Source organism: Myxine glutinosa, chromosome 11, assembly GCF_964187855.1.
Source record: "Myxine glutinosa chromosome 11, kmMyxGlut1.1, whole genome shotgun sequence".
Taxonomy (NCBI): Eukaryota; Metazoa; Chordata; class Myxini; order Myxiniformes; family Myxinidae; genus Myxine; species Myxine glutinosa.
This window is the reverse complement of record NC_136271.1, coordinates 13,792,032-13,814,670: the sequence shown is the minus strand read 5'-3', so window position 1 is coordinate 13,814,670 and position 22,639 is coordinate 13,792,032. Positions and strand designations below refer to the sequence as shown.

Genomic DNA, 22,639 nt, shown 5'->3' with positions numbered 1-22,639 from the left:
TCAACAGACTGCTAGTCTGTTGACTAGTAGACTCTCTTGTCAAAGAAAGGATGGGCAAATTGATTTTTCTTTAATGTTACTTGCATATATTAAAATTATATTTAAATTAACTGTAGAGTAGAGTAGAGTCGAGTGGAAAACTTTATTTCAATAAATTTTGAATAAATTTTATTTAAATAAAAATGTATATTTTTGATCTTAAAAGCTTTGTTTGTCTTTGTAGTAGTTAGAAATGGCTATTTAGGCTTAAAAAGCATTAAATTCCCTTTAGAAACGTCAAAAATCGCTTTAAAAACGTCGAAGCGCTTTAAAAAAATCGAATCGAAGCGGATAAGCGGATAAGCGGTAAGCGGACTAAGATTTTCGGCCGCTGAAGCGGATAAGCGAATCGGACTACACGGGCTGGCGGAGCGGATAAGCGGTAAGCGGACTTAAAATTTTCCGAATCGCGCCCACCTATGTATATATATATATATATATATATAATCAACGAACATAACAGCGTGACGAGCGATATATATATATACAGTATATATATATATATATATATATATATATATATATATATATATATATATATATATATATATATATATATATATACACAGTATATATATATATATATATATATATATATATATATATATATATATATATATATATATATATATATACATATATATATATACATATATATATATATATATATATATATATATATATATATATATATATATATATATATATAAATATTGTTGCGGTTCTGAGAGTGTACATATTGATCATTAAAGGTTAAAGATTTGCCCCCATAGTTAGTCCACAAGCAACACGTAGGCCACCTTAGAACATTAGTTATGTCATAGTATGGAGGGGCCAGGAGGGGCCTTCTCCGAGTTAGGGTAGTTGAAGGAGCATGGTAAGCTCGGGTGGCGACTTCAGTGGCGGAGGTGCGCAGGTAGTTGGACCTGCTGGTAGAGCCACATGACCCAGCCCCAAAATTGTGCGAGGGCACAGTAGGAAAAATTGGGGGAGTGAGACCCCAAATTGGAAGAGCACCACAGGATGGTCAATGGGAATTGGTTTTTAGAACCGCATAGTTTAAAGAGGCCAATTGGAGTGGCAGGGCAAGACCCCGGGTAGTTTAAAGAGTTAATCTTATTTAGAAGGATAGTTAGGATGAAATCTCTTCGCACCATCCACATCCACTCACCAAGGTGACAGGACTCCACACCAGGTTTTTGCAGATGATTTGGAATGAAAGACGCATCATGACGTGGGTGAGACATTGTGTGTAATTCCATCCCTTCCTTCTTGGGAGGGATTGGATGACGAATTTGGTTTAGGGGGAGATATGGGAGACAAGACGGTAGAGACGGAATTTGTAAATTGTAAATACGGGGAAGGGCAAGGGTAGTGTAGGTTGACATGGGGGGTGACGAACGGTTAGGGACGAGCTTTCTCCGCTCGCTCTCCCGCGCCCCTCATGTTGCATTGCCTTGTATGATGTGTACCCTTGCGCCCTTTCCCCCGCTGACTCTCTCTGCTTTGTCTTTCCTCCCCACCCATGGACCTATATCTTTTGTTGAGGGGAGTGTGCAGGTACCCTGAGCTGTGCGGCTGCACCTTTGCGCTGCCCCCTGCTACCTGTTACCTGCACCGGTACACCTATGGACCACACGTTCTGTGGCCTGGCACCTTTGCTGGGGCAGACAATTGCGGCAAACATGCTCTTGCCCTGCGGACCACTGTGTTTAAGTGGCATCAATGCCATGCAGTCGGACCACCTAAGTTGGCCCTGCTGGCCGAAATAAAAACGGACACGGTTTGTGCCTTTTTAATTCCTTTGGTGTGTCAGGAAAGAAGACTAAGTTTGATGATGGCACACCGAAGACGAAGCAAGAAGACGCCGCAGCCCAGCAGCCAAGCACAAGACATCATTTATTATTGACATATGAATGTGCATTTATTGATGATTGTGCATGATTGTGCATTTTTTGGTGCATATTGGTGTATGGTGTATTGGTGCAGTGCATTCTGTGTTTCTCCTTTCCAAAATTATCTCCCACAAAAGAACAGGTCCTGGGTTATAGAATTGTAAATAATTAGGGCTAGTCTTGTAAATAACATGCTCCCCACTGGCTCTATGTATAGTTTGCGAATTCTTTCCGTAATTTGGTTAATTGTGGGCGTAAGTCTGTTACTTAGTACACAACGCAGTAGGTGGGACATATCTAGTGTTTAAAACTGTCACACACAGGGTGTTAGAGTAAATGTAGAGGGAAACCACACCTAAGTGTCACACTAAGTTAAAAAGTAGTCCTGACCCTTGCATCAGAACCGGTCATACTCACTTGTGTGGGTTCGGCTCGGGGACGAGCCTGGCGAAGGAGGAGTGCAGTGTTGCGGTTCTGAGAGTGCACATATTGATCATTAAAGGTTAAAGATTTGCCCCCATAGTTAGTCCACAAGCAACACGTCGGCCACCTTAGAACATTAGTTATGTCATAGTATGTGTGAGGATAAGGCCATTTCCATAAGTGATACCTGCGTTGTGTAAAATAAATAAGCTTAGGTCCCGTTCATTTTGCGGCCACCCTCCAAATCGACCTCGTTGGACAGCATCCATCCCGCGCCCTGATTCGGCTAATCCACCTTGTTTGCCAGCAGCGTCAGCTGCCAGTTGCTCACTCAACCTTGTCTGGTGGCCACGAGGTAGGCCTGGAAAAGGGGAGGAGCGCGAGGAAGAGGTGTGGCCGCATCAAGCAGCACGTCAGAAGGCGGTGACGGTGAGAGCCAACAACCAACCAGGGCTCGGTGGGCATGGCTTAAGAGGGCGTGGTAAGGGCGCATCCAGCAAGTGCTGGAAGGTTCGCTGCAAAGGCTATATAAGTGCATGTACAAAGCCCTCGAGAGGACTGAAGCCAGGCATTGGTATTGAGAGGACTTACAGAGGGAGCTTGTGCTGAAAAGGACTGTGCGGAGATGTCTGATTGTGAAAGAACTGCAAGGGATCGCGCTCTGTGAGAGGACTCCTGCGGGAGAGGCGCTTTGCAGTGAACTATATTGGGAGCGAATATAAAGCCCGGTTCATTTATTACATACGCAGCTGAGCCGCGAAGTAACCGCCAGCCAGCCTACCGATCGCCCCACATTTAACCCCGTAATAGACTGCTCCGCGTCAACGACCCGCGGGGAGCTTCTGCCGCCCTGACCATCTGCTTCGCGGTACGAGTCGGGGACCGGAGTGAACTGCCTGGACGCCATCATCCCTGGACCATCAACGCGACCTTGTACATCCCCGTGTGAGTGTGTCTGAGAGTGAAATGGGCCCATGTCCTGGGATAAGTTAAGACTGTATTAAGCTGCACTGTGTGTTCTTCTTCTCCTTCCTGTACAAATTGTAAATAAACCAATCTGTTCTTCCTGTCTTTCCTGATTCGACCGTATCAGTGTTTTCCTCCATTGGGTAAGCGTGGCACGATTCGGAACCGCTCAGATCGGGTTTAGTTCTTGTTAATGGCTAGGATCACGGCTCGCTATCGCTCGGCGTTTCCACTTATAACCGTGATTCGGGCGGAGTTATTTCCTTGCTTCCTGGGAGGCGTTGGTAATTAGGTAATAGGAATTCGGCCTACCACCATATTCAACGCCGTCCGGAAGGAACGTCATAGCCCCGGATCACGTCGGCTAGTAAAAGACAAGGGGACTAATCCCCCCCTTGGTGAGGGGAAAGGGCGACGTTGAGATCCGCAACAATATATATATATCAGAGTGCCTTTCACTTACTCACCGCAGGCAGGTTGGTGGTCTTTCTCTCTTCTACTGACTCCTCTCTGGCCTTGCCCCCCCCCCCCCCCAGCTCTCTCTGGGCTCTGTCCCCCAAATATTCCTACAGGTCGCACAAGATTGGCCTGCAACCCTCTTATGGTTAAACTGCCAAAATCAAGACTCTCTGCTGGCCTTCACTGCTTCATTCCTCTTTTCTCCCGCCTCTGGAACAAACTCCCTCACTCTCTTCAATCCCACCCCTCCCTCCAGGTCTTTAAAACAGCTGTTCACCACCATCTCTTATCTTCCCCCATCCAAAACCTTTATCTTTTCCACCCGCACTAATTTCACCCCAAATGCACTTTTTTGAAATACCTACTTCTTTCCTGGAAGTCCTTGCAGTATCCTTGTGTTTTATACTTCTCCAACCCCCCCCCCCCCCCACCCTTCTCCCCCCAAGCCCTCCCTCTCCCACAGATCTCCTGATGTCCCTGCGTGATGGTTGTGTTGTCCACCACATGTGTTTAATGTTGCTGCTTTAGAGATCATCGATACACAGCAGAGGTGTTCTGTGTTTTGCTCTTTTTGGTTGAATGCCTTTTTCAGGTCATTCTGGAGGGATGGTCGTGTTGAAAAGCGGTTCCTTCTGCCAAGTGTGACGAGATAATGATTCTCACAAAGCATTGTATCTCTTGGGTGACCTGAAGAAGTCTCGACGTCAAAAGTCTGACGGTACCTCATTTGCATCCTAGAAATGGCATTTATAATTAACATTGTCCGAGAAAGCAATGTCAGTTCAGGCCATTCCCGTTGAATCACTGATGACACGAGCAAACATATGGTGTTAAATGATGCCGAGCCATTCCAAAACCCACTTAGAAATTGGGTGGCCAGTTTATATAAGGCATTGACATCGGCTCCCTTGCAGACATGAACCACAGATTTTGTGGGAGGTGTAATTTGCACGTGAATGTCCAGGCTCATTCGGGTCAGGTGAGATGAGGATAACTGTGGCTTTAAATGTTGCACATTCAAAATTCATCAATTGGGTTTTATTCTTCAACAGGGTAAACATGCGTTCCCTCCAGAAGCAAATTATGGTGTCAGTGAGATATCTTCTTGCACGTTGCCATGTGTACAGCCCCCTGCCCCAACCCCTTTATAACATTTCTGGTTGTGAAACCTTCCTCCCTCATAAATATATACTGGTTGTGCCCCTTCCCCCTTATAGTGTGTTTGTGTGTGTGTGTTTGTGTGTGTTTATGTTTGTTTTTGTGTGTTTGTTTGTGTGTTTGTTTGTGTGTGTGTGTGTGTGTGTGTGTGTGTGTGTGTGTGTGTGTGTGTGTGTGTGTGTGTGTGTGTGTTTGTGTGAGTGTGTGTGTGTTTGTATGTGCGTGTATGTGTGTATGTTTGTGTGTTTGTTTGTTTGTTTGTTTGTGTATGTGTGTGTGTGTGTGTGTGTGTGTGTGTGTGTGTGTGTGTGTGTGTGTGTTTGTGTGTGTGTGTGTGTGTGAGTGTGTGTAAGTGTGTGTTTTGGTGAGTGTGTGTGTTTGGGTGAGTGTGTGTGTGTGTATGTGTGTTTGTATGTGGGTGTATGTGTGTATGTTTGTGTGTGCTTGTGTGTTTGTTTGTGTATTTGTTTGTGTGTGTGTGTGTGTGTGTGTGTGTGTGTGTGTGTGTGTGTGTGTGTGTGTATGTGTGTGTGTGTGTGTGTTTATGTTTGTTTGTGTGTGTGTTTGTGTGTGGGTGTATGTGTGTATGTGTGTCCGGGCCATAACTTTTTTAACCATTTGAACTATTGTCATCAAATTTTCAACAAAGCTTTATTATGAGAATATGGAGAAGGCAAATTAATAATTTGGTCAAAAGATCAAGGGTCAGTGTCACATAAAATCGCCAATTTTCACCTGATTGACCTGAAATTTTAAGAATTTGCATATTGGGTCACTGAATTCGTTCACTAACCATAAGCTGGGAGCCGGTTTTTTTAGATCAAAAGGTCAAGGTTGCATAAAATCGTTAATTTTCGTTCGATTGAACTGAAATTTAATAAAATTGCATATTCGGTCACGGAATTGGTTCACCAATCAAAAGTTAGGAGCTGATTTTTTTTTTAGATCAAAAGGTCAAAGGTCAAGCCTGCGTAAAATTGTCAATTTTCATTTTATATATTTAAAACTGTTTTCGTTATGTTTAACATCCGGAAGAAGAAGAAGACGTCTGAATACAAACGGGACTTGGATGGGCTTTGCATTTTCAGACGCTTTCTGGTTTATTTATTATTTCTGACACATTACCCAGTTGTTCCACACAAACGATATTGCTTACTCTTTACAACAGTTAATGTGAAGACAAACACGCACTCAAACACGTTTACCTGTGACCGTTAAACTTCACTTTTTTTTTAACATCGATCGAAGGCTCATGGGAGGAGTTGGTACAAAAATCACTTGCAGGACAAAGACATCAGAAGACATTAGTGTACTTTGACATAAATATAAATTTCATACAAAGTCGAGGCTCTTGGAGGAGCGAGAACAGAACTGATTGGGACGGAACAGAATGAAAAGAAAGGCCGAACGAGAGGGGAGAACCACAGCAACAGCATGTTTGTGGGACAAAATAGAGGGACACTTGGAGAAATAAGGGATGTGGGGAAGAACGAGAGCAAGTAGAGGACACAAGGAGAGAACAAGATGGATACAGCTGCAAACTCTCAATCACAGAATTTGGTGCAAATAACTGGCAACTCGGGAAGAGGTGGACATAGGAAAAGGTTATTGGGGGTAGCAAAGATAATGATTGTGGATGGGGATGGCCAAGATGGTGGTGAACATCCTGGAATGAAGAAAGATTGAAGAAACTGAGGAGGTTGGTTCCACAGTTGAAAAAAGAGAGGAATGCTGAGGTGGAGGTGAGCAGTGTGTCTGGATTTTGTGAATTTCACTAGAAGGAGGTTACTGGCAGACTATGTGACACTGCAGAGACATGGGAAGGGAATAGGGGGTGGAGAGCACGCAGGATGCAGAGGGTACAAGACCAGACAGGAGGGAGTACAAAACACATGATGGACCTATCGGCGATGATGAAGTAATAGGCCCAGGGACTCCGTTTCATCGTGGGAGATTCCAATGATTGTGAAGGCCTTGGTGTGCATGGCGTCAAGTTTACGAGGGTGCAAGACAGGGGTGCCAGACCAAAGAGGAGAGCAGTATTCCATCAAGCTGTGAATGGAGGCCTTGTACATGGTGTTATGTCGGTAGGGTAGTGATATGTAAAGCCAGATAGATCTGTGTAGGTAACGTGCTTCGTCTGTCGCGGTAAGGAATCTACCTTGTAATAAGTTTCATGTGTAGGCGTTTTGTCGGTTAAGAGTATACCTGTGAGCATACCAGGATGTTCGAGTGATAAGTAGAGTTCGGGATTAAAGAATAAAGCCCCTGTATGTCTCACCTGGTCAGCCAAACCTTTGTCCCTTTTGGCACCGCAACCACTTAGACACTTAGCTAGGATCTCCTTAGTGCAACATTAAATGACTCCCTTCCCTGACAGTGACTTCGGAAGGAACAGGCAAAGAAACCAGGCCGGGGCACCGCCGATGATGGCCGCCGCCAATTACACTTCCGACAGGCCTAACCATATCGAGTGCCACGCGCTATCACCACGCTACACGCTACGTGCTATCACCACGCTACACGCTACGTGCTATCGCCAAACCTACAGTCCTGTGATTGGTCAGCGCGCTGGGCGCGAACGTCCAGCCAACGAGTGCGAGAGGCGCGAAGCTGGAAGGTTCAGTGGAAGTCGCTGGTTGGTAGCGCGCCAAGGCTGATGTCACCGAAAAAGATATTTAAGGGAGCGCCGAACGCCATTTTGGCTCTTGAGTGTCTTGCGGCTCGCTCTCTGGCTCTTCTTCGTCATACGCAGCACGGGTCTCTTGCGGCTCTTGCATCTCTTGCGGTTCGTGCCCTTGTTTGCGCAGCTAGCCTTTTTGGATATCCGGCGCTTCATTTTGCGCAGCCCGAGTTGAGTCGAGTCATAGCCCGAGTGGAGTTCGCTTGCTTCTTGCACGTTTGCTTCGGGAGAGCTGACTGGGACGTGGCAGGCCAATTGTGTGTGAAGATCGACCTCGCTTGGAGCCGTTAGCCTGCGTTCGGCGCGCGGTGCTTTTCCTGCTGTGGGACCTCGTGGGTGCTTTGGAATTTGGAGCAAGGCCTGGTGGTGCGCGAGCACGAGCGGAGCTTAGAGCCGCGTGGTGGACGATACCAAGACAAGACAAGGGACAGATAAGGCCAATCCCCATTACATTTTACACAACGTGTTCTTTTCCTTTAATTCATATTCCTGTGTCTCGTTTCTGATATCTGTGTGTGGGGACGTCCCGATTTAGGACATTTTATTACCGGCGCGTATTTTCCTGTCCCTGTCTTTATTTGTAGTAAACCCTTGTGTTATTTTCCTTTCCCATTCAAACCTGTGCCTGCTTGAGTTAATTGCCTCTACAGGATCGGAGTGTCCGCAGTTAAGCGCTTCTGCAGCCTCCATTTTCCTTCTTCCTCCCGCGCGACATATAGCCAAATCCGTGTTTGGTGATCGCCTCCATTAAATCCGTTTCGGTCCATCCGCGACCTTCTGGTGTTAATCGGAGTCGCACGACAATAGATCCAAGTTTAGATGTGCCAAGGAAGGACTTTCCATAACAGAGGATGCCCAGTTATCAGCTGATACATGCGGCTTGCCCAAGGAAGATCGAATGGCTGATAGTGAAAGAAAAAGCCACGAGAATTGTTGAGGAAGTATATGGGAGGGTTCACCAGATGGTCTGAAGAGAGGGACGAGGCTGCTGCCTGCCTAGCTGAATGAAGAGGGATGTCACGGCAGAGTATGCAGTCATCAGTAAAAAGATAGAGGATTTTTCCAGAGAATCAGAAAGATCATTGATGAAGACTGCTCACCTCCACTCATATGTTCCCCTTTTTCCCACCTGTGGAACCAACTTCCATCTTGTCCACCCCATATATCCTCCCCTACCAATTGTATGTCAAAGTCTCCCTCTATTTTGTCCTTCGACTCCACTGTTGGTGCTCTTCTTTTCTTTTCTTTTCTTTTCTTCTCTCTTTTCTTTTCTTTTCTTCTCTCTTTTCTTTTCTTTTCTTCTCTCTTTTCTTTTCTTCTCTCTTTTCTTTTCTTCTCTCTTTTCTTTTCTTTTCTTTTCTCTCCCCTCTCTCTCTCTCTCTCTCTCTCTCTCTCTCTCTGAACTGTTTCATGTCCTTGCTCTTCCATGAGCCTTGACCTTGTATAAAAACAAAAAGAACAGGATGCTAATCATTGCTTTATTTGCGCTTGCAACAGCTCACCCTCCCCAAAGACAACTATGACGCAATTATTTTCAACCTTCCTCCACTCGTTCAACGTTCTCGTTAATTTTGTGATTGCTGTTATAAGCTTGCAGGTTTCTTTATTTTTTTGCAGCGGAAAAAATTATAGAAGGTGCACATGGTATTATCACTGCCATCTTTAATGAACATCATGTCGATCAATATTTTTGTAACACAAACGGTGTTGGATGTTTTGTTCTTCATCAACTTATTAGCCCCTGATTATTTTTCAGATTAGTTCTCGTAAATTATCTCGATAAAAGCAAACTATTATTAATACATTATATTTCAAAAATCCATAGTATCGTAAAATAAGAAATTGAACAAAGAAAATATCGGCACATGCAAATTCACCCCGCTGCCCTTTCCCCCTCCCAACATCTCTTCCCCCACTTCACCCCTATCAACAAGGCAATGTTCAATAAAAGCCATGTACATACACATACATTCGCTTCAGGCACAAACCCTGTCTCCATCAAAGGACAGAAAGCTTCGAGATAATGTAGGTTCCAAGACGCCAGGCGCTGCTTAACCGCCTGTCGCACCAACCAATGGCGTCCTGACACAATATACCGTCCGTCAGTATAAAAGAAGCGCAAAATGCACCCTGTTCTGTTTTTTGTACGCTGAAAGGGTTCAAGTACACGGATGTAACAAAGCAGCCAGCCATGGCACAGTTGTACCAACACTTGCCGCCCTCTGTCACCCTGGCGAGTGCACTAGTCTTGCGGTGGTGGGAGGGCAGATGAATGCATGCAATAAAAGAAAGGGAGTCGGGAAAAAGGGAGCAAAGGGTGGGGGGCAGGGGAAGCTCGAATAATGGCGCTACAAATATTTCAGTGCTGAAAGCTCTGGAAGGAAGGCAGAGCCGTTGAGAGGTTTTGGAAGGCTGTGGTGAGTGCTTAGGCCGAAGAAGTCGAGTGCAGGGGAGGGTGAAAGTCAGACAGCCACGCGCGCCCATATTGCCTCAAGCTTTTAGCATCCGTGTGCAACAATGCTTTACCAGCAAACAAAACATCGGATATCCATGGATGACAAGGAGAACGGGGGCGTTTACAGGAAGAATGTTGCAAGAATATTTTTGGCCATTATGAACAAACCTTTGCTGTGAGCTCAAACTATATGCATGATGGTCGTTTCTCGTGACCAACAGTCATTATACGAGGAGACACTACTACATGATGTACGGTGGAGTATCCAACATACAAGCCATCAACATTTTTGTGGGAAATCCAAGAATAAGGGACCAAGATGTAGTGGAATAAAACAATCAATGTTTTTTGTGATAATCCAGAACACCCAATGATGCAGATCCATTTAACAGACCAAGATGTATTATCAGATCATGCTCATTGCTCAATACAGAGCATCGGTTCTGCCAAAGCAGTTTCTTGTCGGATCAGGGCCGGCGCCAGATTATTTTGCGCCGTAGGCTAGGCCAGCTACTTGCATCCCCTACCACCCCCCCCCCCCCAAATTTTTTTTTGCCAACTTCGATTATTAATTCTCCTGTTTTCCTGACGATGATCAATCCATGCGCCCAACGACGAAATGGCGGCAGCGTTTTGAACATGCCGGATGTGACGTATGGGAGAAGGCGCATGGGAGGAGGCTAAATCTGTTTCAACCAGGATGTGACGAATGCCACGAAGCATACATGCTCAAAATTAATCACTTACACTATTATGAACAACGAACTGTTATATTTTACTTTTATTATGTTTTTTCTTAAAACAATAATTTGTATAAAACTGTGATCCTTTAAGGTTCAATAATGCGCCCCTGTGATGTCTGCGCCCTAGGCGGCTGCCTAGTTGGCCTAATGGTAGCGCCGGCCCTGTGTCGGGTTACAATTCGGAACGGGTCGCCACTCAGATACGGAAAGTCAGGACAGGAATTTGCAATTTCGTCATGGTGCTGGCGATAATTTGCCTACTCTTCGCGAAGGACACCGTGAGATCTTTAACGTCTATAAATTAATGCTAGGAGACGGGATGCTCTGTTTAACATCCATCCAAGGTACGGCACTCATTGACGAATCACCCTGCCTATGAAACACTGGGATACGTTTATTGTGTATATACCTCTAGGCCACCCTGCCAGCTAAAGGTGTGTTATGCATTGTCAAAATCATGTCCCATGACTTTTGTTTTGAAAAATGCACAAAAACAATACCCAATACCAATACTGCCAGAGCATCCTCGACAATTATCAAACATTCAGTCAAAGGAAAGTATTTGTTTCACATTACAGAGAAGAGTAGCAAGTGGGTCGGGAATATTTAATTTATGGGAAAACGATAACACGAATGACACAAAAATAAGAAATTTAACATCCTCCCAAGCATATTACAGAAACATTATACCTGTCCCAAACAGCAATATAGACAAACCAATCAGGTACCTCGACCACCTCCCAACCGTGTCCCCAGATCACTCAACCTCCACCAGCACTGACCTCATTACAATGCACAGGTTTCCACTCCAGTTTATGCTTCGAAATAGCATATATATTTTTTCCAAAGCTGATGTTCAAATATAAACATGAACGATCACATATTGTCCCATGCAGGTCTCACCTCCATCATACTCCCTCTCACAGAGGAAATGCCAGCATGATTCACACACAAACTGTGAGCAATTCACACAAATACTTGTGGTAAGAGGGAACAACACACGGTCGTCATTTCAATCGGAGGAAGACGAGACCAAGTGGGTTGTATTCACGGATGGTTCAGACCAATGAAAAATGCAATGTAATACTTTTTATAACCACTCGGAATGTTCTGTTCCAGCAAAGCTGCATGGTGATTGCCGGTAATAATTATCAAGGGGCATGGATGAAAAGTTAGAGCTGTTTTATCAGTCAATGGTAAGAATGAGATTCGTATATAGAAGATAAACCGATGACCCATTACGAGTTATTTGGGGCGATTTTGTTACTATGTAATTTATTTAATAACTAGAGCAATGCGACTGCGTCGCCAATATACCTCCGCATTAGTCCCTGCCCGTGACAATGGGTAGACACCCTTGTTGACTGTTCTAAAAAGAAATCCCTACAGCTGTTCTCAAGTATCACATTTTTACCAGACATGACAGGTTTCACATTGATCAGTGAAGCGGTTTCGAAGAAGGGTTATTTTTTTTTCATATCAGCTTTCAAGGTAATATGGCTGCAAAACCACATTAAATACTAGAACGGCACTCAGTAGAGAGCATACCTCCACCTGGTTGGCAATATCACTCAATGGTGAATAATCACTTAAAACTCTACTTGTTGGAACCTTGAGATATCCTGTTACTGAGATATCCTTGACAACTCTTTGAGATATCCTGTTATGTATCGTTTTCGGCCCTATCTCCCAATGGTGAAGAATCACTTTTGAAATTAAACAATTCTCATATCCGAATCCATATTCAGATCTTCACCAAAATCTAATCAATTCTTCACAAACGGACTGACAAACAGACAGACAGGGGTGAAAACATAAGCTCCATCCACCTTTGGTGGCGGTGGTGAAGATATCAAAAACATACACTCTGCATATGTATGGGTAGGGGATCACGTTTATGAAGATTTGTGTTGATCGGATAAGGTTCGTTTTTCAATCCAATACGGCTGCCAAACCACATGACCTTCGACGTCATCATTTTCAAGCTATATGCAGCAATGGTGTTGGATGACATTTGTAAAGTTTTGCATCGATCGGGTAAGCGGTTTCTGAGATATAATTATTTAATATTTTCCTTCAATCCAATATGGCTGCCACACAATGTGACCGATGACGTTTTCATGATCAACTTTTAATCACCATGCCTAGCCAATGACACACGTAAAGTTTTGAGTCAATCGATTTGGTGGTTTGGGAGAAGATTTTTTTTTCCAGGTTTTAGGTTAAATCCAATATGGCTGCCAAACCATGTGACCTATGATGTCATAAATTTAATATTTCAATACAAAATATGTATCATAGATCATGTGGATGCAATTTCAGATTTTTAGGATAAGGCATTCGATTAAAAAATGTATGGCTGGTATACCACTTCACCGATGATGTCATCACTATCATGCTTTTGTTCCCCATTGGGAGCACTTGACAATATGCCAAGTTTCAAATTTTTCCATTCAGCGGATTCCGATAAATAATTTTCAATTATTTGCGTTGAATCCAAGAAGACTGCCATACCACGTGACCTATGACGTCACAATTATCATAAAAACATTGTACATGGGTGTCGCTCGACCTTGAAGGATTCGTCTCAATCAGACATGTGGTTGCTGAGGAAAACGAGGTTTAGCCTGTACGGACGGACAGACATACAGGCAACCCAAAAATATAATGCCTGTGGCCACCTTAGGGGGCGGAGGCATGAAAATGTCAGGGTTCATGGAAGAGATGTAGTACAGAGGGATTAGAGGCCGACATGACAACAAAGGAGTAAAGAGAATAGATAAACGATGGATGGGGGGAATGAATGAATGCACAGGACAATGGAATGGAGGACAAGTATAAACAATATCGGGGGAATTGGGGAACATAATCATTTGACAGAAAAACAAAAACAATATTGTGTGTTAAGAAGGATGGGGTCAAGGATGAAGAGATGTCAGGCAGCAGCATTATCTTCCTTAACATTGATAAAATTTAGGGTGCTGGTTATAAATAGGACGGATCAGATGAATCTCCAAGGAGCTGATATTCCAGGTACCCTGCCTTTTAGGTGGTATGAGGAATCTATCTGTATCATATGAACGCTAAACATTGAACGGTTTTTGAAATATTGCGTACACCAAACTACATGGGCAGATGATCAGTCGGACGGTGCTCATTTTAATGTCTACAGTCGCCAACCTTGTCTTGAGGGGCGAGGGACAATTACTTTGTAAACCAGGTGGTAGGTTGGATATACTAGAGGTACGCACACTAATTTCTGGGTTTGAATCCCAACCCAGTTATAAACTGTCATCCCGGTGTTTCACGGGGAGGGCGATTCATCCACGTGTGTGCTGTCCTTCGGATGGAAGTTAAACAGACGTCACATCTGCCGGCATTAGTTGGTTGATGTTAAAGACCCCATGGTGTCCTTCGCGAAGCATAGGCAAGCTATCTCCTGCACCCCAAACAAATTACAAGTTCCTGTCAGTTTCATTTGAATATCATGCCTGGCCAGCCGCTTCCTGAAAGACTTGGGCCAAAAAAACCTTTTTGTAGTCGACCCCACAATACGGTGGGAACAATTGGGCCATTAAATAATTAGTAGTAGACTATGTAACCACAACAATGAGGCAAACATAAATAAATAAAACACTACGTCAATTTTGCATTATCCATTTATGATGTTATGTACACGTCGTGATAGAACACCCTTAGAGGCCATTTTCCCCCGCAGAGCAGGGGGTTGGCCTTTTTTCGGGCATCATGGTCCCCTTTTTGAAGCAATGTTTTACAGCCGGATGCCCTTCCTGCCGCCAACCCTGTTAGTCGCCTCTTGCGACACACAGGGTTACCAGTGAACTGGTACTCAATTTGCCGACCTTGGAAGGATGACAGACTGAGTCAACTCCCCTGGTGTTAATTCAGCGATCGACCGGGATTCAAACCCAGGATCCTAGGATCCCAAGCCAGCACCCTAACCGCTAAGCCAACACCAGGTTATGCACACGTAGTGCTAGAAACACACCAAAACGACTGCGAATGATCGGCTGATTGGACAGGGCATGTTGGATCTTACCACTTCCTCGTCTGAAAGCTCACGTCCATGAACATTGCCTTGCTCTCGAACTGCCTGCTGATGCTTGCGTCCACGGATGTGACTCAGCAGGTAAATCTCAGAGGATATCTGAAGAGGCAACAGAGAAGGCAGAACCCAGGACCAAACGATAGATAGTCAACAGATGTACAATTGTGTGTACTCGTAACAATCAAGAGAGCATTTTTTTATTCTCTCATTCATCATTCAAGTGTCGAATGTCCTGAAAAGCAGATATTACCGTTACACTGCAGATGGTGCATTCTTTCTTGCGTTCGTATGGCGTGAGCCGCGGCGGGTTCTCAGTGGAACTGTGACGTCCACTGCTGAGCTCGGCTGCCTTCTCCTTCCGTTGCTCTATCTGTTCAAGATGTCGCCGCACGCTCTCATCGTGCTGTGAACACCACGGGATAAAACCATCCTTCACATCCCGTGGTCTGTACACCATTTCCACCGATATCCTTGATCATGGTTGCTACAGGAAGCCCATAAGGAGCATGGATTTTGAGCAAATGCAGGTAAAGAAGGAAGAATAGGGAAGGCAGAAGGATTGCAGAAAGATTGGAAAAACCAACCTTACCTTTAGTTGGATCTTTTTCTGCAGCTCCTCCATGGCCTCTTGTTGAGCCGCATTAAGTGCTGCCAGCCTTTCCTCTCTCTCCCTGAAGGCCCAACATGAAACATTCGGAAACACGATAATTCCAAACTCGTGAAAAGGAAGCCATCATTTACTTGTGCGCAACGCACCGATGAGAGTTCATAAACAGCGAACAGTGAGTGGGAGGGGGCAGTCTGGGAGAAGTGCTCCAAAAGTTCGTGATGAGAGTGCAATAAGGATGACATAATCAAAAAGTTCAGCACATTTGTTCAAATGTAACGTTCACCTGGCCCTCTCACGCGCGGCATCTTCACGAGCCTTCTCCTTCTCTTGGCGCTGAGCGTCGACGCGAGCTTCATGTTCCTTGCGCTTCAGTACTATCTCCTCAACTCGGGCCAATCTCTCTGCTTCCAAAGCACGTTTTCGCTCCTGGTGACCAATGGTGCGCAAAGGTTAAGGTAAAGGACCTCAAAACAGGACAGTGACAAAAATTTGCACCAAATAAATCACCATTTAAAGGTGGGCTTTTAGGATAGGTCAGGGGTACCGTACTCATGTTTATAGTCTGGCTTCGATTCCTAGGCCGACCCTAAACTATCATTGTGGTGCTTCACAGACATGCCATATTGCATAAATGAGTGCACTTTCCCCAGCTGTTCCAGAGTGCACTCAGCCCCTCCACCCCCAGATGTTAGGCCAGCTGTTGCGTCCGCTAGCATTTAGTAGAGATTAAAATTTCCACAGTGCCTTTCAAAAAGAAGAGACCATTGCCTAAATTTTTCGACCGTTGGTCCAAACACACCGGTCTACGACATGTTGATTCCAACTACTCGACGTGGGTCTGTGGCCTCAGCTGCAATACTTGGAGATGAAGAATCAGAGTTATCGACCTGGTTAACAAAACATGGCAAATAATGAGGACGAAGAAGAAGAAGAGGAGGAAGAAGAAGAAGAAGAAGAAGAAGGAGGAGGAGGAGGTATAAATCAACTTTTTTTTTTTTCAATTAAATTGCGGGCAGTGCTTGGCTGCTTGTTTGCCTCATCCACAGAAAATGCTGGCAGACAAGACCCGGCTTAACATCCCAACAGACGGGTGGCACTCCACGATGCATCGGCTTGCTTACAAACCACTATGACAGTTTATAATCCGTTTGTTAATAGAACCAAGATGCCACAAATCATACTTCTTTGCTGTCCTCTCTGGCCTGGAAATCGGCATTCAAAACTCGAGTTGATCAAAATTTCGATCAACAACCATTCCCAAATAATGGATTTGCATCCGCAGCTTAACCGGCCAATCAAAGCAGTGAATCTCAAATTAGGAACAAGCATAGCATCAGAGGGAAGACAATTATTGCCGAAGGATCTGCTGACAAAATTGAATTTAAAAACATTTCATAAGTGGAAACAAAGGAAGGGAAAGAAAGGCAAATGTCATCACCAAAGATGCAAATGGCCGAAACAGAACTATGTCAGTGAACTTAGCGAAAGGTAAATCCACAGTTACAAATTAAAATAGATACATTATTTAAAGTTCAACTTCCTGATAATGAATGCAGGGTAAGGATTCTGGGGGAAAAAAATTTGTATCCTCAGTCGAGGCTCGCATAAGAAGCTGACACGTGGAAACATATAATGAAGGGAGCCGGAGACAAGAGGGGAGAGAGAGAAGCACAACAACAGTAGGGAACAAGGACATCGGGAGATCTGTGGAAGAGAGAGGGCTGGGGCAGGGTACACGGGATAAACAATATGGACACTACCAGGGGATTTCAGGAAAGAAAACAGGGGAATTTTTTGTTTTTTTTAAGAAAAAGACAGTTTTGTTCTTTTTTGATGTTCATATCATTATCAACGTCAAACAATCGGTTTCCTTTATAGGATCGAGTTTGACTTCAGTTTTGTTATGCTTAAAAGTAGGCCGCAGTCCAATGTGCTGCTCAAATAAAAATGGCAAGATGCATTTATCGGTTTGCACTTTTATTCTACGGTTTGTCTGCATTTCATCCCCCGAGCCGGACAACATGGCACGTGTCGTAGGACGATATTGTGAGGGATGTATTGTACAGACATGTTGGGTCACGTGACCTTTTCCTGCACCACCACATCGTACTCCAATGCCTTTATAAAAATGGAATTTTAAGATATTAAAGATGTTTCTGAATATATTGCCCGATACGTATTTGTAGAATAAGTAATTAAGATGAGGACAAGCAGAACTCAAATGGATTGCACTTCAATTGAGACTCCAAATGTAAAATCATTAAAATACAATATATTCATTTTTACCGATGTATGGTGGGTTTTTTTGGGGGGGTGATTATACCGGAATGACGTCACTGAGGTACGAGGTTATTACAGCCTCTGGATTATTAAGCCTCTGGATATGGTTAAACTGCCAAAATCAAGACTCTCTGCTCACCTTCACTCCTTCATTCCTCTTTTCTCCCGCCTCTGGAACAAACTCCCACACTCCCTTCAATCCCACTCCTCCCTCCAGGTCTTTAAAACAGCTGTTCACCACCATCTCTTATCTTCCCCCATCCAAAACCTTGATCTTTTCTACCCCCGCTAATTCACCCCAGATCCACTTTTTTGAAATTCCGACTTCTTTCCTGGAAGTCCTAGCAGTGTCCATGTGTTTTATACCTCTCCCAACCCGTGCCTCCTCCCCCCAAGCCCTCTCCATCCCACAGATTTCCCGATGTTCCTGTGCTCTACTGTTGTGCTTGTGCGCTTCCCTCTCTCTCCCCATCTTGTCTCCCACTCCCTTTATCTTATGTTTTATTTGTCAGTTGTTTTTTTTTGTGATTAATGTTAGCTCTTACACGAGCCTCGATCTTGTATCCCCCCCCCCCCCCCCCCCCAAAAAAGCTGATAGCTCGCCCACTCTCACCCTCGCGAAAGACACCGTGAGGTCTTTCACATCCACCAACTAATGCTGGCGGAGGGGACGGCTAGTTGAGCGTCCATCAGAGGGACGGCACACACACATTGAAGAATGATCCTGCCTGTGAAAAATCGGGATGACAGTTTATAGCAGGGTCGGAATTCGAACCCAGGCTGGACAGCTTAGAGGCGAGTGTGCGTGAATCTAGGCCATCCTGCCAGACATATACTTGAGCGTTTGTTTGTTTGTTCCTTGCAAGTTTCCAAACCCCTGAACCAATTCCCCAGAGATTTGCTGTGCGCCCACATTACTTTCACACACGAAAAGTCCTTTTTCAATTGTTCATCAAATCGGTGTAAAAACATGAAAGAACGACACTGTGGCCAATTGATCATCATACGTCGGTTGGGTACACCCTCGGCAGGTAGAGGGGCGGAACCTGGCTTGCTCCTTTGTGCTTCCTAGTTCAAAGGTCAATACTCTGTCTGGAATCTAACCAATTGCATTTAAATACTTATTTTTCTGCAAGCAAAATGCCAAAAACACGACCTTAAACAAGGCAATGAGGCCACATGGACCATTATTGCCGTGTTGCACTCCAGAGTCAATGTTTGCTGCAACTGTAAATAATCTTCTTGATGTTTTACTGAAGTCTAAATGACGCAATCTTGACCAGGTGACCAAATTTGTATGATTTTTAACACAGCGTTAGCGTTAACACAGTTGCATTCAAGAATCAAACTTCGACGAATAAAACTCGGTGTAAACAATCCACGAACAAACGTTAGGCATGGATACGTCATGGAACATGGGTTGTATTCCCCAAAGGACATAAAATCCATTTCTAACACATGATCAAAATAATCTCACCTACGCTCGACATAAACGTGCTTGCTTCATCGCATGTAATACTTGTATACTTCAAGCTTTGGTATTACAAACTCCTTCGTTTCTCCCTTTATGAGTACTGAATGAAAAATGATGTGCAAGAATTTTTGAAAGACAGATCGCCGGTTAAGTGACATGGCTCGTTACCTGCACCGCCTCATCACGGGCCTGCTTCTCCACTTGGCGCCGCTGCCGTTCGTCCTGAAGCTCGTTGAGCCGAAGCTCGTACTCTTGGAGCTTGCAAAGCGCATCGTGCCGCCGGTTCTGTGCTTCCAGTGTATTGATGAAAGCTATCTCATTCACCTGCACACGCCAAGAAAGAGGGACCACATTAAAAACAAAAATTCTCTCAGAAGGCTGGTTTTGCTAAACTTCACATCAATACCCATATCTCACACACTTACACCGGGAAACAGACAATGCGTCCAACCAATGCTTTTGTCCTCCTAAATAACAAGGACCACTGCCGCCAGGTATCCATACAACCCGCACTACTAAAATTACTACATCTGAACATTAGTAATAATTGTTTATATTTCTAACAGAATAAAATCGCAAGCAATTGCTGGAGAGACAATATTCTTCCTTAAATGCATTAGGTAGTAAAAATAATAATAATAATAATAATTTTTTTTTAAGGTATATTTATTTCCATACAAATAACTTCTTTTTTTTCCAATATGCAGTTCACAAAATTAATAGGATTAGCAAGTTGGCTGTGCCTGCACAGGAATTAAAATGGGGTGGGAATCAAGGTGGCAAAAATGCAAATGGTGTCTTCTGTCATTGCGCCGACAAGCTGGAAGCAACAATTCGCATCCATTGCCACATCTAATGCAATTTAAATGCGCTCACGGCGATGAGGTGGTCCGTTTGAAACTTTGTTCGAAATACAGGACAAAACAAAATGGAAACACCAACTTAAATGTCACTTAATAGGGCGTGAGGCCACCACGTGCGGCCACTACGGACTGCATGCGCCGTGACCTAAAATCCACCAGCGTCTGGAATTCTGCAGGAGGGGTGTGGCACCATTCTTCCAGGAGAAACTCAATCAACTCACACCTGTTTGATCGAGGTGGAAAACGCTGTCTCAGGCATCGTTCCATAATATCCCAAAAATGCTCATTTGGGTTCAGATCTGGTGACTGAGAAGGCCATGACGTATGGATAACACCGGCGTCATGCTCATCAAACCATTGGGTGACCACGCGTGCTCTGTGTAAGCATCTCCTCCTGCAGCCATGCTAGCCATAATTATCGGCAACCCGGCCTGTTCAGCGTTTTCATACATGGCCCGAAGCATGCTGGGATGTTATTTGATTTACACATGGGCTCCACCTGTGTGGAAACCGCTGCTTGGTGTCCCTCACTTACCCAGGTGCTTTCAATTTGTTGGCCACTACTTGCATGTAGCTTTTAGATGCCTAGGATCTGGAACAAAAAAAAAAAAGAAAAGTCGCACCCGTGTCCGAAGGAAGCGAAATCGAAATTTGGCATTTGGCATTTGGCATTTTCAATATGAAATAGGCAAAGCCGAGAAATAAACCAAATCCATTAGAATTACCCAAATTTTTAACAAGTTTTGTCTCGCCTCGGTATTCACGTCCGAGTCTGGAACTCAGAAAATCACTTTGCATTGCATTCATTGAAAAAATTAACCACCAATGAATTTGTAAAAATTCTCCCCATTAATTGCTGCACAAGGACCCTTCGGTGGACTCAAAATCCCTGAATTCTGTTGTAAAACAAACCGTTTGAAGAACAGTGCTTTACCTTATTTAATTCATATTTTAAATGAAAAGTGGATTCAAAGTTGTCAGAACTGTGCTAGCTGAACTAACAAGGTTCAGTTGTCAGAACTGCCTTAGTTCAGCATGTGCGTATGCATTTTTAAATATAATTTTATTGTTATTTGATAGTTTAACTATATTGCCTTGTCAATTTTTTACCAATTTATATTTTTTTACAATGATATATTTCTTCCTGTTTTATTCTCTCTTTTTTGATGTAATCCACATGAAATTCGACATGCTGTTGCGATATGTGGAATCAAACAAACCATTTTATTATATTGCTATTACCCTTTATAACCCTTTGGAATTACCCTTTAGAACACTTTAGAATTACCCTTGAGATTCCATTAGAATTACCCTTTAGAACCCCTTAGAACTGTTTGGTGGATGACGTTCAAGAAATGTCAAACTGATCACATTAAGTGTTGTCCCTTTCAAAGTATGTCATAATTAAGGCACCAATGACGTCATAGTTAACACCGATTCCCCATATGGAGTTCTTTGCAATGAGCCACGTTTCAATTTTTCCCATGGAGTGGTTTCAGAGATATAGAGGTGCAACGTTTTTCGTTTTTTCCCAAGATGGCGTCTGTGCCACGTGACCTATGACATCATAATTATCGTTAAAATATTCTACAGGAGGAGGCGCTCCTTTGGTGAAAATTTTGTGTCCATCAGACAAACAGTTGCAGAGAAAAATAAATTCATACTGATCAGATGAAGCGTTATACTCGTCAAATTATGATGTCATAACAAAGGCACCAATGACATTATCATTAACATATCTTATTCCCCATGAGGAGTACTTGACAACACAGCATGATTCAATTTTTTCCAGGGAGCAGTTTCAGAGATATAGAGGTGCAAAGTTTTTCCAAAATGGCGCCCGTACCACTTGACCTATGACGTCATAATTATGAATAAAATTTAAAATTCTACAGGTTGGGCGGGCTCCTATGGTAAAATTTCGTGTCGATCGGGGGAACAGTTGCCGAGAAAATTATTTTTAAGATTTGCAGACACACGTACGCAACCGAATGCCTAATCCGGCTTTTCGCTTCTCGAGTGCAGGGTAAATATTGAAGCGTCTTCACCGCTTAAAAATTGTATTCGTGTCAAAGCCAGTGATCAATTGCAAATTAAAATGTGGATTTTCAATCTATCGTACTGACGAGCAACATATCATCACACAAGCAACGTCAGAATGGGGCAAAACAATGATGGTTTCTGTCTCCAAAAATACTGCCTGTGCAGGTCTGCAATTATCTACTATCTGAGGCAATAAATGCCTTAAGCCTGGGATTGACCCATAATGTCCTGTTCACATTTTCTAATACGAGGCTCAAGTGGACATAACAGAAGCCTTGTCGTCACAAGTAAGTCCACACCATGCCCACACATAGAGCACAGCTTCATTCACCTGTGTTGTGCAACAATCTGGTTGGAACGGTTTATTATTTTATTTTTCTTTACAGGAACGAGGCTCATGGAAGAGCAGGGCAGAAGTGACAATGGGACAAACATCAAGGGAATGAATGAACAGAAAAATAAGATAGGGAAGAAGGGAG

The 22,639-nt window shown here is 43.8% G+C and overlaps 1 protein-coding gene across 1 annotated transcript in view; it reads right to left on the bottom strand.

Moving 5' to 3' along the window:
• The window catches only part of SCAPER (S-phase cyclin A associated protein in the ER), a gene marked incomplete in the record, with an annotated part of 462,313 nt that overhangs the window by 243,241 nt on the left and 196,433 nt on the right, over positions 1-22,639 (bottom strand). The window contains 5 exon segments of the mRNA XM_078786405.1: positions 14,882-14,989; positions 15,141-15,293; positions 15,480-15,561; positions 15,784-15,926; positions 19,423-19,578. Coding sequence (XP_078642531.1) covers positions 14,882-14,989; positions 15,141-15,293; positions 15,480-15,561; positions 15,784-15,926; positions 19,423-19,578 — 642 coding nt within the window.